Source organism: Zalophus californianus, chromosome 2 (genome assembly GCF_009762305.2).
Source record: "Zalophus californianus isolate mZalCal1 chromosome 2, mZalCal1.pri.v2, whole genome shotgun sequence".
Taxonomy (NCBI): domain Eukaryota; kingdom Metazoa; phylum Chordata; class Mammalia; order Carnivora; family Otariidae; genus Zalophus; species Zalophus californianus.
The window spans coordinates 40,749,419-40,767,669 of record NC_045596.1 but is presented as its reverse complement, the minus strand read 5'-3'; the positions used below and the strand labels follow the sequence as shown (position 1 = coordinate 40,767,669).

General features: G+C 41.3%; 1 protein-coding gene across 7 annotated transcripts in view; it reads right to left on the bottom strand.

Annotated features, from left to right (window-relative positions):
* DCUN1D4 (defective in cullin neddylation 1 domain containing 4) overlaps window positions 1–18,251 on the bottom strand; it is a 78,886-nt gene that overhangs the window by 12,316 nt on the left and 48,319 nt on the right. For all 7 annotated transcript variants that reach the window (XR_003520746.1, XM_027598692.2, XM_027598694.2 and 4 more), the window contains 3 exons: window positions 16,876–16,946; window positions 12,513–12,604; window positions 5,172–5,280 (listed from right to left, as the gene is read on the bottom strand). Coding sequence is in view for 6 of the 7 variants with exons in the window: in XM_027598692.2 (XP_027454493.1) it covers window positions 5,172–5,280; window positions 12,513–12,604; window positions 16,876–16,946 (272 nt within the window). In the remaining variant the exon portion in view is untranslated. The remainder of the gene's footprint in view (window positions 1–5,171; window positions 5,281–12,512; window positions 12,605–16,875; window positions 16,947–18,251) is intronic.

Below are 18,251 nucleotides of genomic sequence, written 5' to 3'. Positions count from 1 at the left end.
AAATCCACAAAGTGACTCCCTAGTCATTGGCCAAGGACTTATCTGTGTTAAGTGTGAGAGGAGACGGAGTCCAGGGAGGGCACCACTCACTGCAAAGGAGTTAGCAGAAATTCCCAGACCCCCTACAGGGCTGGGGAAGACCCTGTGTTCCCATTGGCTACAGTAGAAAGACGTAATATACATGGCCTTAGGTAGAATCCTCAAAAGAGTCTTACCAGTGGTGCTGAATCATCCCAAAACTGAAGGCTGCTCCAGCCCAGTCCTTTCAAAGGATCAATCTGGTTCCAAGTAACTATAACTATACACTAGGAAAATGTTTAAATTGAACCTTATTTAAAGGCATACAACAAAACCCAGGAACCAACAACATCCAGCATCCGATCAAAAAACAAAAATACAAAAACTAGGAATGCAAAGAACCTGTAAAATATGACCCACAAGCAAGATAAAAATTAAGGAATAGAAAGAGACCCAAAAATGACAGATGTGATGGTACCAGAACACAAAGTTGTTAAAACACCCGTTATAAACATGTTCTAGATGTTCAAGAATGCAGAAGAAGACACTGTCACATAACGAGGAGAGAAATGGATATAAAAAAGGCTCAAATGGAACTGCTACAGCTGAAAAATACAGTACCTAAAATGAAAAAAATACTGGCTAGGGTTAACAGCAGAATTAGACACTGCAGAAGAAAAGATTAATACCAGCAGACATAGTGAGAAATATTACAAAGGGTAAGGGGGGACCCCAAAACTGAACATGGAATCACCGGCTTGTGGGCCAATACCAAGCACCTAACATAGATACAACTGCAGTCCCAGAAAGACAGTAAGAGAGAACACAGCAAAAATACTGGAGAAATAACAGCTGACAAATTTCCCAACTTAATACAACCTGTAAGTCCACACATTCAAAAAACTGAACAAACCCTAACCAGAATAAATATAAGGAAAATTATACCAAGGCACATCATAATCAACTTGCCCAAAAGGAGCGAAAAAGAATAAAAGCGGTTAGAAAACAAGACACTATGTTCAAAGGAAAAATGAACATCAGACTTATCATCCGAAACTATGTGAGACAGAAGACAAGGGAAAGAGATCATTAAAGAAAGAATAGTAATAGTCAATCTATAATCTTTTATCCAGAGAACCACCTTCTAAATTGAAGGCAAATTAAAAGCTTAGAGAACTCATTACCAGAAAATCTATACTATGAGAAATGTTAAAGGGAATTTTTTTGGCAGAAGGCAAACGATACCAGGAAGAAATGTGGATCTACGCAAAAGAAATAAAGAGCACAAAAGTGGTTTATAAAAGATATTTTTGACTAGTTAAAGAAAAAATGATAACAATGTATGCTATGGTCTGATGTCTGTGGTGCCCCCTGAATTCGTATGTTGAAATCCTACCCCCCATGGTGATGGGTATTAGGAGGTGCGGCCTTTAGGAGGGGGTTAGGTCATGAGGCTGCAGATTAGCGCCCTTATAAAAGGAGACCCCAGAGAGCTCTCTCCTCCCTTCTGCCACATGAGGTTACAGCAGAGAACCATCGTAGGATCAGGCTTCAGGCAATCACCAGAGACCTAACCTGCTGACACCTTGATCCTGGACTGCAAGACAGACTTCTGTTACTTATAAGCAGCTTAGTCTCTGGCATCTGTTACAACAGCCTGAATAGACTAAGACAATATACTGTGAGATTTGCAGTCCATGTGTAAGTAAAATGTACCATAGCAGCAGCAGAGTATGGGAACGCAAAATGAAAGTCTACTGTCGTAAAGGTTCTTGCATTATACATGAAGTGGTACAATATTATTTGTAGATTGTGAAAATTTAAAGATGTGTATGTAAAGCCTAGAGCAACCGCAAGAAAAATGAGACAGAGAGGCAGCTATTAAGGCAATAGTGGAATGGAATGATTAAAATGGCATCGTTTAAAAAAAAATACCTCAATCCAAGGAAGTCATGACAAAAGGGAAAAAGGAACAAAACAGATGAGACAAATAGGAGATACTACAGGAGATGTAAATTTAACCATACCGATAATTACATTAAATGTACATGGTTTAAGCATCTCAAGACAGATATTGTCAGTCAGACTGTCTCTATGTTATCTATAGGAAACTATATCCTACCTATAAGAAACCCACTTTAAATATAAAGACGCGAACGGGTTTAAAGTAAAAGGGTGGAAAAAGACAAATCATGCAGACTTTAATCAAAAGAAAGCAGGAGTGCCTATATTTGTATCAAAGTAAATTTCAGAACAAGGAATATTACCAGAGATAAAGAGACATTTCATGATGCTAAAGGGTCAATTCTTTAGAAGGATGTAACAATCTGAACTGTATCCAAACCTAATATCTGCACTTCAGAATACATGATAGAAATGACAGGAGGAATATAGCTGGAGAATTCAACATTCCTCTCAGTAATGGACAGAACCTAGAAGACAGACATTGGGAGAGATACAGAAGACCTGAACAACGCTATCAACCAACATGACCTAATTGACAGTCATAAAACACTTCACCAAACAGCAGCAGAATACTCATTCTTTTCACGTGTTTTACACAAAAAAAACATTCATCACAGCAGATCATATTCGGGACCATAGATCAAGTCTCCATACATGTAAGCGAACTGAAATGACACAGGGTATGTTCTCTGACCACAACAGAATTAAACTAGGTATCAATGGGAGGATTACCTGGAAAGCCCTAAATACTTGGAAAATAACACCAACAGTACATTTCTAACTAACCAATGGGTCAAAGAAGAAATCACAAGGGAAAATGGAAAATATTTTGAATTGAATGCAAATGATGAAAACACGTACAGTATCTCAAAACTTGTGGGATACAGCTAAGCAAACCAAACCAAACCAAAGGGTTCAATAACAAAACCATCTTAGAGCATATTTTAGCTGAACTGAATCTATTTGGCAATGATTATACATGGGTGGTAGTTACTCATCTTACATACAAGGGCTTATTAATTCATTGGTAATTGCTCAGTAAAAGCAAAGAGCTCTCTGCTGGCTGTTATCGGGGATGCACAGAGAGAAAATACATAATCCTTTGCTCTGTCAGAGCAATGAAGGCCCGTGCCCAAACCCCACAGCCACGTGAGAGGAGGCAGCAGGGCCACGCAGGGAAGGCGCCCGACCCCCTCCAGGACGGGAGGGCTGGAGACCTGGGCTGTGGCCGAATGGAAGCGGGTGGCTGGGCCCAGAAGCCTGACACGGGAGAAAGCCGTGGGAGCGCAAACAGGGCTCCAGGCAGAGGTCTGGCATGCCTTTCGTCATAAAGGCAGAAAGCAGAAAGGCCAAAAAAGGCAGGCGGCAGGTTCAGGGAACAGTTGACTGGACTTCACCACAACACAGGCATCCTGTGAGAAAGGAAGCCCAGAGTGACCCGCGGCCTGGAACTGGGGCCAGAACCTGGGTTTGAGTTCTGGATCTACTGCTGATGAACAGCGTGACCATGGTGCAATGTCTCTACCCCTCTGCGGCCCACTCTCCTCTTTTGTGAAGTAGACTGATCCTGCCCCTGCTTGTCACGCAGAGTGGCGGGGGGAGGGGGGAGGGAACAGCCGCACCAAACACATGGTGAAACACTACGTACCACGAAGGCACCAGGGACTGAAGGCTCTGCTGAGCCAGGAGGTGGCCCAGTGACCCTGGGGCCGAAGGCAGATGCGGGACACCCTGCTGATGTGACGCTGGACGAGAAGTGACAGAATGTGGAAACAAGATGACTGTGGCAGAGCAGGCCCAGAGTAACCAGGGCTTCGATCGGCAAGGCTATGGTGGAAATACCAAGAAAGAGGCAAGCAAAGGGGCCCTTCTGAGACGGGCCACGCTGATGCACCACGGATGGGGCAAGCCGGGGAGGGGAGTAAAACGGAACCTGGAGCTAAAGTTGTGGCAAACTCTAACCCCCAAACAGAAAAGCTAGAAAACAGGGCTTATTTTGGTGAGAAGCTATAATGCTTCTAAACAAACTTCACCCATACAGTAAGAAACAGCTGACTATGGGAGGAAACCAGTCTCACATAATAAAATATTCAATCCTAGAAACTATGTATCTATTCTAAAAGCATCTGGCAAATAACTCCTATCTATATACAAATGCCATTTAGAAGAACACTGTATCTGAGTTTCACCATTATCATTTCTAATGTCTGTAAACTTTCATGTGTTGTGATTTTACTCGAAGTTTATGAAAATGCAAAAATTCACAAATGAGGACACCACAGAGAACTACTAATGTGTTATTGCAAATGTACCAGAATTCACCATCAAGTAAACCTTTGGTGCTCAACTACCAGAGCCAAAGCATGTAAAAAATGGAAAAGATCAGCATGGTGGTATAAAAAAAAAAAAAAAAAAAAAAAAGAGTTCTCTCTCCCCGAACTCTCTGCTTTAAAACACAATCAATCAAGAAAGCCTTGTCACCTGAATCCACCAAACACAGAAGCCTAACAGAAAACACAACACCATTCTTGAGTAGAGTATAACTGCATGGGCTGTGGATTGTGTGTGAATGAATACAATGCCAACTGGAGCCTCAGAATTCACCACCTATGGTGAGTAGGCTGAAAAAATAAGACTTTGTTCACTCCAGTAGAACCAGTCACACACTTAGACGGGCCTCGCTATGTGACAAGATGCTCACTTTTCAAAACGATGACTAGAAATTATGTTTGAATCATGTTCACTGAAATTCGCTTGGGTTTGAAGTTCAAATGATTTCCAAATACAACACAGCACCCAAAGTGAAACTGGATTAGATCTGAGTAGTTTATTCCAATAATTCAATGAGTGAAGATTTGTTGTTTCATGAGAATGAAAAGCTTTTCCAAGCCTATCTAAAAGACATTTAAAAAAGTATCTATTACATGCCCATTTATAAATGACTTCTAAGCCAACTGCAAGAGCTTTTAAAGGTCTGCCACCACAGCTTTTTGCTAACCTACTACCTTTTTTGCCCAGAATCAGTTTAGAAAGAGTACCTGTAGAAAGAAATTCTAACTAGCACCCTGGGAGTAACTTACTCAAATTTTTTGCTTGCAGCATGTAAAAACAAACCTCAAAGGCAATAAAAAGAAAGGGGGAGGGGAGGGAGGAGAGGGAAACATCTGGATAGGCTCCAGAGAACTCACCCGTGCAAAGTCAAATGCATATCTGTAAATAAGTTTAAAGTTTGTAGAATCATTTAATAATGATCTTAAGTAATCCAAAGTATTTCTGAGTTTTTCTGTTGTATCACATCTAGAGAAACAGAATAAAGGCAAATTATAATCTGAGTTTTTTTCTTAATTGGGGCAGTAATATAAAACATAATACCAAAAGACAGAATAAAACCCTGAGTTGGAACACATTCATGCTGATCTATTTTTCCCTACATTTTTTATTTAAAAAAATTTCAAATGTACAGAAAAATGGAAAGAATAGTAACTAAGCACCCACATATCCATCCCTGGGGTCGTAACCAATACTGTCTGTCTTATTTGTGCTCTCTCACATACATGCACTTTTTTCTGTACCATTTGAAAGCAACTTGCCAACGTTATGACACTTCACTCCTAGACATTTATTTATTTATTTTTTTAAAGATTTTATCCATTTATTTGGCAGAGAGAGACACAGAGAGAGCGGGAACACAAGCAGGGGGAGCGGGAGAGGGAGAAGCAGGCCTCCCGCGGAGCAGGGAGCCCGATGCGGGGCTCGATCCCAGGACCCTGGGATCATGACCTGAGCCGAAGGCAGACGCTCAACGACTGAGCCCCCCAGGCGCCCCTCCTAGACGTTGAAATACCATCATCACTCTTAATATTTCACCAGTGTAAGCTTTCTTAGCGAATATATAGCCCACATACGAAACTCCCAATTGTTCCCCTGAGTTTCTTTATAGATGCTTTTTCTTGATCCAGGATCCAATCAAGGCTCATGTATTGCTTTTAGCTGTCTATCTCCTTAGTCTCTAGAAGGGTGTCCTTCCTTTTTTCCCCTCTTTCTTGACAATGTCACTTTCGAAAAAAGTTGTTTTGCAGAATCCCAATTTGTCAGATAATTGCCCTATGATTATACTCAAGCTGGCTACTTACGCTAAGAACACTACTCATGATGTCCTTCTCTCTGCAACCCACGAGGAGGCTTACCGTGTCGGTCTGTCCCACTATGAGTGATACTAAACTGGTTCATTCAATTAAAGTAACATCCCCCAGATTCTCCACTAACAGGTACTTGCCCTCCTCTGAAATGGTATATAATTTATGGGATGCTATCTTGAGACTGTGAATCCTGCTCCTCAACAACCTTTCACCTGGTGGTCTCAGCATCCACTGGTGATACCTGCTCGAATCGACTTTACATCTGAAGACATAAAATGGTGATTTTTCTGACTCTCTCAGGCTGTGCCCCTACTGGCTGGAGTTCTTCCATAAACAGAAGTTCTATTCACCACCTTTCCTCTTTTCTGGACTTAAGGATTTTTGCTTTTATTCAGTGTTAGCATCTTTTATTGCCTTTGTTCTTTGTGATGCACAAATTGTCCTCATTTGGGCAGCAGCCCCTTCAAGCTGGTGCCACTGTCCTTCTGACATGTCCCCGTCAAGTCTTTGAGCACGTCCTTGCTTCTGGCACAAGACATCCCAGATCACTTTGTACTTTCTCCACCCTAGACCTGAAATCAGCTATTTCTCCAGGGAGCTTTGGTGATAAAAACCCATTTTTACAGGTAAGTGACACGCTGTTTATTTTTCCTAAGGAAGTAGACTAATTGGCTATTTTTACAAACTGATTTTTCTGTTCCTAATATCTAGCCCTTAAAAATGAGAACCAAGAGTCACCATTTCCACCAGCAATATTAACCTTTTCAAAGCTGGATGTGCTTCCTTGTATTCCTCTGTAGAGCTTTTACCTACTACTACTAAGTATAATACATATTGTAAATAATATCAATGTAAATATTTTATATACCTTATAAACTAAAATATGGTTCATACTAGAGCACACTGATCTATTTTTAGCAATAAATTTGTGAAGGTTTCTTTTTTGTAGCTAACTACAAAACAGTTCCCATAATCTACTGAGATAATAAAATATCTGAAAGTCAAAAACCAGAGTAAATGTTTCATTTCTGCGAATCTACAACAATTTAGAATATCCTCTATTTCTTCCTGATGTTTGAAAAGTACAAAAAGATAACAATTAGACTATTTTAGAAGGCAGAAAAGGCTTCCTTAAGGGCCTGAAATGTTTGCTGACAGCTAAAAGCAGACACTAGATATTTTTAGAAGAGAGGGTTTTCCAGATAAAAAGAACAGCAGGTGCAAAGGCCCCATGGCAGAAGGGGGCATGCCAAGTTCAAAGATGAAAAGGAAACCATTGTGACTAGACAGGGTAGATGAAGAGGGGAAGTGAAAGGGAGGTTGGGCCAGGCCATAAAGGGTTTTGTGGTCCATACTGTTTTTTTTTTTTTTTTTAATTGAATCCTAGAAACAACTGAAGTCACCCCCTACCATGGGAGAGACCACAATCATTGGGCTTTGCACCTTGGAAAGCTCACTCTGGATCTCCGTGGAGAAAGGTGGGGGAAGAAAAAAAAAAAGATGCTGATAGCCTATTAGAGATCTAGTGCCAGACCCCAAATGTGGGGTAAACAGAGGCTAAAAGGACATCCAAGGAAGTGTAAGTGGGAGTCTCGGAGGCTGGAGGGGAGCAGGGCTAACTTTGCATCTACTGTATGATTTGATTTTTTTATTGTATATATACGTAACTAATAATATTTTATTAATAATATGGGGGAGGGTCAAAGAGGAGAGAAACCAGCTAACCCCAAAACATTTAAGGCCAAGGTCTCTGCTCTTTACTGGAAGGGAAGGTGAAGGACCAAAACCACAGGAAGTTGGCCTGATAGCAGCAGGTGATCTGGCTAACTCCTGCCCAATGAGAGGAAGAAGAACAGATGCTTGTCCCAACAGACTCGAGGGCAGGGACCACTCATTTCGACAAGTGCTGCTACACTTGTAGCAGCTGCAAGAAAAGGAAGGAGCTGTGAGTCCTCAGGTAGAATCGCAAGGCCAAACGTGAACGAAGTTCAGCAGCATGCCTGGGAGTCCAGCACCACCCTGGACAGAGGTGTCCTGTTTGAAAGACGATCAGCGCTCCTGTCTGGAGTGTAAAGCATAAAATGCCCAAAGTAAAACTTTCCCTTCATAGATGTACTGAAGACAGTGACATAGGTTAGAGCTAATATCAATAAAGAGTTTAATCTGCTTTAAAAGGGGCCCTGCCCCACAGAGCCTCTGCACCCACCCCCATCAGGGAACAGGCCGCTGAGTCACCCCATCCGAACCACAGACTGCCATCTAGTGGTCACTCCACAAGAGCAAGTGCAGAGGGATTGCCTTCTAACAGGGCCTGTGAAGAAACTGGCTTGGGGAGTTAAAGCAACCAGCCTGAGACTTTCCAGAAAGCAGCCACATCTTCAGCCCGTCCCTGCTTTTCGGTGTAGCACATGTGAGAAGACTCATATCGGCCTGAGAAGGGCAGACCGTGCCACTTCGCTCAGAGGCATCCTCTCCCCAAAACAAAATGTGAACCTATCATGGGGTCATTTCTTTCTTTTTTTTTTTTTTAAAGATTTTTATTTATTCATGAGAGACAGAGACAGAGAGAGAGAGAGAGAGAGAGAGAGAGGGGCAGAGGGAGAAGCAGGCTCCCAGGGAGCAGGGAGCCTGATGCGGAACTCGATCCCAGGACCCTGGGATCATGACCTGAGCCAAAGGCAGATGCTTAACCATCTGAACCACCCAGGCGCCCCGCGGGGTCATTTCTTATGAGTTTTGCTCCTGTAACAGATTCAGAAGCACCAGGAAGCAGGACAATAAACCTCAAAGGTTCTAAAACGAAAAGTAGTTCTCCATTACCGGGGGAAAGGCCTTCACCCCTTCACTTAGCCAAAGGTATGTTTCTAGCCCATCAACTTCTATGCACCTTCTAACTTCTATGCAAAGTTGGCTACATCTCTAACACACTTTTGTTCTGTGTAGCGTAAACATCCCTATAAACTTAATTCATCAGAAGTAAGCCTAAGCCCACGTGCTGGAACAAGGCGATAAATAACAGAACAGTCAACTGAAATGAGCGGTGCCTTCTCCTGGCTGAGAATGATCTGCAGAGCTTGGAAAGGAGTGTGCCCCCCGACTGCCGTCATTCCTTCCGGTGCTCACAGAACACTGGCCCCAGCGGGGCTGAGAGCCCAGGTGTGACCACAGTGCATCATCTCCCCTTCCCGGTTGGCGAGGCGCTGCCAGAGACACCCAGGGAGTGGCGGAGCGGCTTCAAACCTCTGGCTCCAAAACCCACGGGCTTTCTGTTTCTGGCACACTCCCACTGTACAGTAACCATTTTTTTACACTTTGCATTTTAATCAAATATACTAATATATGATAAATACAGGTATTGTCATATACACTTTAATTCCAGTGTGAGTTCAAAACACTTCACTGGACAGGTTTAATAAAACCAAAAGAGAGCAAAAAAAGAAGAAAAAATCCAAAATAGGTAATTCAGAAGAGGGACCACTTTCCATCTTCCCAGCATATTAGTGATTAGCTTCTAAGCATTCTTATTCTTGTTTACTGGGCATGCATACCTTACAAACACAGCACTTATTTTATCAATTCAAGAAGCCTAAAGAGAAGTGGCCTTATTACTTTTGGATCTTCTGCCTGCACTTTGCTTCCGAACCCCTGACCTGAACGGACTGTCTTGTTCATGGATTTTGTTTCACCAGGATGTAGAACACTGTGCTTGGCACGTCACGGCCATTCAAACACTTGCTGAACAAATCACGCATCTAGGGAGGCCCAAGGGAGGGGGAGTGGAGATTCTTACAACTTGACATTGGACTATTCTGAACTATAAAGAAACTTAAAGGTTATTCTGAGTAATTATCTCTTCCTCAGTGATGGGGAAAGCCATCTCAGAGTTTCATACCAAAAAAAGAAAGGAGGCTCCTCAATGTCCTTAGAGTGGGTGGCTTGTCATTTCACCCTGAATTGCAAGGACCAAGTGGCCGTCTCCTACAGGAACCCATCTGCCACCAAGCGCGTCACACCAAGCGTTAAGTGGGGTTCCCAATAAAGAACCGGCAGGGTTGGGGCGCCTGGGTGGCTCAGTTGGTTAAGCGACTGCCTTCAGCTCAGGTCATGATCCTGGAGTCCCGGCATCGAGTCCCACATCGGGCTCCCTGCTCAGCAAGGAGTTTGCTTCTCCCTCTGACCCTCTTCCCTCTCGTGCTATCTCTCTTTCTCTCTCTCTCAAATAAATAAATAAAATCTTTAAAAAAAAAAAAAAAAAAAAGAACCGGCAGGGTCCCTGCAATCCCCCCAGGACCTCCTGAACATACACAGACCTCTTCCAGGGAACTGCACGCTTCCCAGGCAGTGTGGCCCTCATATGGGAAAGGCCTGGCATTGTGTAACATTCTTTGGTAAAGGCAAATGTAAAAAAGAATCTAGAATGACATAAAAATGGGTATTATACCCTCCCCCTCTGAAGACAAATGAAAATGTGCCTGAAAAATATTGATGGTGGCTTCTCTGAAACCTTGAAATAAAATCTTGATGTGGCCATGCATTCATCATGACAAGGACCCTTAAAAAAGAGCAGCCACCCTGCGCTGTGTTCAGAGGGCAGCACAGGAAGGCCGTGAGGGAAACGAGGAGAGTGAGCAGACTGAGCAGACTTGAAATTGTCAAGGACATGCACCCAACACCACAAACACAATTTTTATTTATTTATTTATTTATTTTAAGATTTTATTTATTTATTTGAGAGAGAGAATGAGAGAGAGAGAGCACGAGAGGGAAGAGGGTCAGAGGGAGAAGCAGACTCCCTGCCGAGCAGGGAGCCTGATGTGGGACTCGATCCCGGGACTCGAGGATCATGACCTGAGCCAGAGGCAGAAGCTTAACCGACTGAGCCACCCAGGCGCCCCACAAACACAATTTTTAAAGAGATTTCCGAGGACTTAACCCTAAAATTCTAGAGCATGCTGTCAGGAAAGTGTACTTGTAAAAGGGTGACTTGACTTTTACCCAAAACTCATCTGCCATCAGATAACAGCTGCTAGAGGAAGAACATGACTTAAAGAATCAGAAGTCTGGGATTTTCTTCCCCTTTCTGCCACTTACTTCGATACATCATGTATCCCTAAGCCTCAGTTTCCTCATTGGTAAAATGTGCAGGACAAAGCCTGATCGGTCTTCCTCACCCGGCAGCCTCAAATGGGCTCAAATGAACGAGCAGTGAAGTGCATAACCAACTACTACGGCCAGGGACAAAGAAAGCATTTTTATCAATAACAAACGGACAATGCTAGTAAGCTGGCAAATTCCAAATTGTTAAAAACCATTTCCACTCCAATTTCAATCCAGTAAATATCAAAGTCTATTATTCCAAGTTAAAGTGAAAAAAGAGTCCTTCCGAGTATTTTAGATCAAAGTTACCATGTTAAGAATCAGCACTTCATCTTCCAGTACCACTGAAATATTTATCACCCATCCCAACTGTATCCTTCAATGCCCAATAATAGAGTAACAACTGTTTTCTTGAATGAAACTTAGTGTGTGCACCCCCCCACACACACACATGCACACACATGCGTGCAAAGTGAACTCATGAAACCACTGGGTTTTTTTCTTATTCTGGCTCAAGTAACACAAACAGAATTGCTATTATTACTTTTTAATCACTAGAGTAATGAAGTTCCAATTTTGCCCAAAGCTAAAATCAGAATATATAAAATAGAAGCTATCAAATATTTTCATTTCTAAGTTAAACTTCAGTCAACTTTTTCTCCCTACCTGTAAACCAGATGCTAATATGCCTTTGCTTTTTAAGCTCTAAGCCTGTGCTAATATGGTAGTCACTAGATGCACGTGGCTACCAAGCACTTCAGACAAAGTTAATACAAACTGAGGTGGATCAGAAATGTAAAACATATACCAGAGTTTGAAGATATAATATGAGAAAAAGAAAAGCTTGTTAATTCTTAAAATACTGATTATATGTTGGAATAACAACATTTTGGATATCTGGAGTTAAATAAAATACATTAAAATTAATTTTACCTGTTTAACTTTTTTTAATGTGACTGTTAGAAAGTTTAAAATTACATATGTGGCTCACATCTATGAGAAAAGGCTGGTCTATTTCTATTGGGTAGATATGCTCTAGAAGAATACTAAAATAAACAATATATATTATATAAACATTTTAATTGCTAAAATGTATGCATAATGTCCTCTCTTCACCATAAAAATGGGATTTGGTCTTTACACCTATGGCCACAGGTGAAGTCTGCCAGATCACTTGGCTTCCTCCAGTCACCCAGCCCGGGCTCCCTGACATCCCAGGGAGGAAGCAGCCAGCTGGGCAGTGCGTGGATGCCTCCCCACAAACCCCTGGCCCAGGACAGCCTCAGGACTTACTGTAGAGAAGTCATTCCTTTTAACCATTCCTGTAGAGTAAAATAACCCATGTTTTGTGCATCCAATTTCCAAGCTAGGACAAGCATAACTACCTGTATAAAAACAAACAAACAAAAAATTAGAAAGACCAATCAAATCAGAATGACAGATCTCAGTAATTAAAACATATCAACAACTTTCCAAATGCTTCTGTTCACGGTAGTTTAGTCACTGAAATATGAACAGGGTAACTTCAAAAATGAGTTCTAGTTTGGAAAACATATAAAAAGTTTGATAATTAGTCTGTTGACAAAGGCTTGGAGGAACATGAACTCTTGTGATGCATGATGGTGGAAATGTAAAGCCGTTAACCTCTCCAGAGGGCAATTTTGCAATATTCACCAAAATTAAAACCAGTTATCAACACAGCAATTCCACTTACAGAAAGTTATCTTATAGATACACCACACATGTACATAAAGATGGTATTATTCAATAATATTCCGGCAGTCTTATTTACAGTAGCAAAAGACTGAGAACCAAACATCTGTCAATAAGGGCCTAATTAAATATTTCCTTGCTGAATGCTCTCCACACAAAGAAATACTATGCCACCATTAAGACAAATGAAGTAGAGCTATCAGCAGAAACGGGGAACAATCTCCAAGGTTTATTAAGTGAACAGAGCAGGTGCAGAGCAGAGGGCTAAAAAAAATAAAAAGGTCAGTGGTAGGTCATAGATAATAATGGCGTTGTATCACAAACACATTAATGTTTGTGAATTTAACTGTATACACTGGAGGAAAACTATTTGAAAGTGGCCCAAAATTCTACTTAAAAAGCGCTGTGCCTGGACTGAGCACAGGCTGAGTGGCCCAGCTCCATCACTTCTCAGTGGGGCACCACTCTGGCTTCGAGGGAGTCTTCGGAAACTCTGGAAGCATCAGGAACTGTGACAACTCTAGTTTCCGGCACTGCTTATCACTTAGCTGCTTTAGGGAAAAGATGGCCCAGAGATCCTGATGGTGAATTTAATAAATGCTTGAAGGTATAAAGACAAAATTACATTTCAAAGGTACATCCAGCTTCAAATTGTCCAGGACTCCACAGAGGGACAGAGCTGAGTCCACCCATTCGTGACTGGGCAAGAAGAGGAAGCCTTCCCATCTCGTCTACCTCAGAGACCCAAGATAAAATGGGGAATAACTAAAAAAGAAAGTAGGCCAGCCCTAGACAGGTAAAGAGGGGCAGGGCTTTGCTAGGACCATCCCACCACTCTGGGTGTGGGCTGGTTATCTCTGGACAGTTGTCCATACCTAAGGGACACCCAAGTCCTGAACTGGGGATCGCATAAACACTGCTGAATGGCTACATCTCCATTTGTTGTAACAACAACAACAATAAAAACAATGGGAAGAAAATAGATGTTTCTGCAGAAATTGGCCAGGGACTAGCATAGTCCACATCTGGCAGTTAATTTTATTTCTTTACACAGGACATGAAGGCTTCAACTACTAGAACTTCCCCAAACATTAATCCACCATCCACGTGGCCCCACTGGATCAGATGGTGATGGTGGTAAGAGGATGATAGAACATGAAAAAATAAGGCAAGCAGTCAATTAGAAATCACTTGAGATGATTTAATTAGCCCCTGAGAGCCAACACACACATTAAGTACTCCAGAACAATGGTATGAGGGAGATTCAGAAAGTCTGTCCTTTTGTTTGCCAACAAGGTAGTTTATAGACTAAAAACGTCCAGCTTTGTCTAATTTATAACTGCAAGATTAATGAAAAGCTTTCTCTTCATGCTGACTTTATGGTTTTCCACCTTGGAAATGATTATCCATGAGAACCCACTGAGTCTCTAAGCCCTTTCATCAAATCTCAAATCAGTACATATCGATTTTTAAAGTCACTAGGTTTTTTAGATTAAAAAATCTAGATTACTAGGTAGATTAACTAGCACTGATTAGTAAACCAATGTTTCTACATATCATACACATCATCACAAAATATCATCCCTTAATAGGTTAAAAAACTTTAACTTAAGAGACCAGGGGGCTACTCAGAAAAACTTCCCAGAAAGATATGTTCTTCCAAATATTTACACATTAGTGGATTTCTCCTCATCCCTCAGCTTTTCTTGGAATTCTCACTCTGGCATACATATCAATTTACCTAGGTGGAATAACCCACATTTTCTAATTCAAACTTGGTATGTTCTCAAACAATATCTAAAAAAAAAAAATCTATACTCAATCCTCTATCAGAAAGACTTAAAGTTCCACATAAATACTTGTTAAGTTAAAACAATGGTTAGGACACAGAAACACACACACACACACACACACACACACACACACACACACACACACACACACACACACACAAGTACGCAAGAAATGTGGCTAAAAAGCCAAGTTGATATTTGCAATGAGTATTTCTTTACACAAAATGGACCTTTCTTACCGTAGCTAATCAGGATGCTAATTACTTAAAGGATTTTGCTGTTGCCTTAGTAAATGACAGCAGATTTGAATTTTACAAGCCTGCTTCAATTTCATAAGCTCTAAGTCTTCAGGCAAGGTGAGGGCTTTAAAGCCTATCTTTAAAGTGTTTTAAAGTACTAAGTCAACAGTGCAGACAAGCCTTTAAAAAAGAATTTACTGCTTATTTTTCAAATGTTAACACTTCCGATACTGGGATGCATTCACAATTGATGCATATCAGTTTACTTAGCAATGTTTTTTCTTTCTTAGTGATGATATAAAATACAACTTCTGTTAGTGGCATCTTAGAAATGAAGTACAGTAATAAATACTTTAGAATAATATTCTGAATTTGGTCTCCTGGACTTCAGTGTGATTCAACACTTCAAGACTATTTCTTTTCCTAGAGAAACCGAGCACTAAAGGCCTCATCACTGCTCCCCAAAAGGATAACAGCAGCTCTCCGTTACTGAGTACTGGTATTTGAAGAACTAGAATCCACACCAGCACTCCCTGCCCCCCACCAACAGGCCTTTCCCTCCCCCTGAGAGTAAATGCTCCCGGAGTGCCTCTCACACTGGCAGCCTGACCCTGGCCTCCTGATCTCCTCCCCTCCGGGCCCTGCTGGCCCCCGCTGGTTCCCTCCGATCTAGACTGACGACTGTGCTCTGGGTAAAACCTTTAGGTCCGCTCTCAGGCTCAACTCACTCTCACCCTTCTTACCATTCAGTCCAGAAAACACTCTGCCAACCTTGGCCCAGCTGCCATCAGGAAACTTCCTTCATAAAGCCAGTGAAATGTTCTTTTTTCTGTCTATGACTAGTCTATGGACCACATCAGGCAAATACTATTGGCCCAGTTGTCCCTAAACCTATATAGCAAGCTGAATAATTTATTAAGATACCTGAACTAGATCACATTAAAATAAAAAATACAAGACAGAAATCCATATAATGAGCTAAAGGCTCTTTAGAAAATGTAGTGCTGGGGTGAGTAAGGGGGAGGACAGAAGCATAGAAATATTAAGGGTAAAGAAAAGTTTTAAGAAAATAGTGTGAAGTCTTAATTTCTAGTTGTCTTTAAGAGCATGATATATACATGGGCACCAGCTATCTTGCCAAGAAGAGTGAATGAGGGGGATGAGCTCTTGAGATCTCTTCTAGATCATAAATTCATTTAGGATCGAAGACATATTTGTTAAATTGGAGGCTAATGCAATATTAAACTGCATAGTTAATGAGCCAAGGCACTTGCACGAGCATCATTTTTCATTTTAGTGTAAGAGAAATGATGTAGGAACAGGAAAAAATATTCAACATGATAAGAATTAGGAAAAAATCATTAAGCATATAAAATAACTTCTGATTAAATGTTTTTAAGGAAATACTTAGGGCCTTTATATACTAAAAAGCAACCCCTGTGTTAAATTCAATCAGAAGTGAAAGAGCTATGAAAAATTCTTGATAATTACAACCTACTCAAAACCCTTATGAACAATTAATTATTCAAAGATCCGGACAAACTCTGCATTAGGCTGGACTAACTATAGAGGGGGACAAATAGAGAACAGACTGTGACTCAGTCTCCCAGCTGATCTCTCAGTGGAGGTACACATGCCCACACCACTTTTTAAACATCTAGTTTAATTACTTTATTACCATGCCTTGTATTTACAAGAACGTAAACAAGAGAAAAAAAATGACTGGTTACACCATACCAATTACAACAAAAATTTTTGCTTAGAAATCAAATTAGAATTGGAACTTATTACTCAGATTGCCTCACAAAACTAACACACCATTACTTCTTTACTGTTGCTTTATTTGTCAAGGGACAAAAGAGTTAAGAAAAATAGTCAACTGATTTGCCCAACTTAATAGGTTAGACTTACATTTTCAGGTTCGACCCCAATGTCTTCACAAAATTTCTCCATGCCTTCAGGACCTACAACATCATCAGTACCTGCGATGAAATGCAACCTTATATAAATTAAATCTTACCATGTACGCTATTACTCCTATAGTAGTATTATACCGTTAAAATATTTTTAAAGTAAACTAAAATCAAGTAACACTTACGGGTCATAATCCTTTCTGAGAAAAGAAATCACCAAGTATAAACTAGAAAATATTCTGGAATTTCCGTTACTTTTTAAAGGATTTGGCTCTGCACAATCATTTAAGTCAATTTATTGCCATGCCTTTCAACCTATGGACACAGGCTACACATAATTTGTGTCTAAAGATAAGGCTACCTGAGTTCAACTCCTGCTCTTTAAAGTAGCTTACAGCTCTATCTTATTTTGGTAATAATTTCAATACATACAATAATCTCTGGAAACCTAGCAGAGAACCACATAATATTCTTTACAAAATTAACTGGGAAATAACATAATTGCTTCTCTTACATAGGAAAAAAGCAAGTAGTCTTTCTGTTGACAAGGCAATAAAGCCTCTTTCTTCCCACTCTGGCTTCAGCTCTGTTTCCTCCTGAAAGAACTGCCTACATGTTCCATCCTTCCTTTATCTCCCATTCACTCTTCAACCACTGCAATTTGGTTTCTGCTCCTCTCTCTATTGAAACTCTTCTTTCCAAGGTCACCATAACACCTTCGCTGCCAAATCTAACAGTCAGCTGGTTTTTATTTTATCTGACCCCTCTGTGATAATCTGAAACTTTGAAGTTCCTTCTTCACAAAATTTGCCTCCTCCCACAGCTTCTGGAAGTACCCTCTCTCATCTGGTTTTACTCCTACTTCCCTTTTGGCTTCTTAATGTGTTCCTTTGCTTTCTCCCGACTTGTTAAATTTGGTGTGAGGAGTTCCATCTTGAAACCTCTTCTAGTCCATTCTATACCCTCTGCCAACGAAGTCTCATCGGTGCTTGAGCTCTCGGGCCCACACTTTCCCTCTTACCTTGGGACTGTCTACCACGTCACCGCCTGGCTACCCCACCTCCTGTTGAACGGCCACAGCTAAACTCTTCTGCCCCGAGCCACCACCTCACTGAGTGGATCATCTCTCCATGCCACGCCTGCTTATCCTCCCATAGTCTGTCTCAACTGGTGGCCCCACCAGGAAACAGAAGCCTGGGAGTCCTCCTGGACTCTTCCCTTCTCCTACACTCTCCACATCCGGTCAACTAGCAGGTGCAATCCCAGTTTTTCCTTCCAAATATTTCTTAATTGTACCTATCCTGTGCTGGCCTGTTCAGGCATCATTCTCTCACGCTGATGACCAGAGCAGTCTCCTCAGGAGCTCCTGAATTC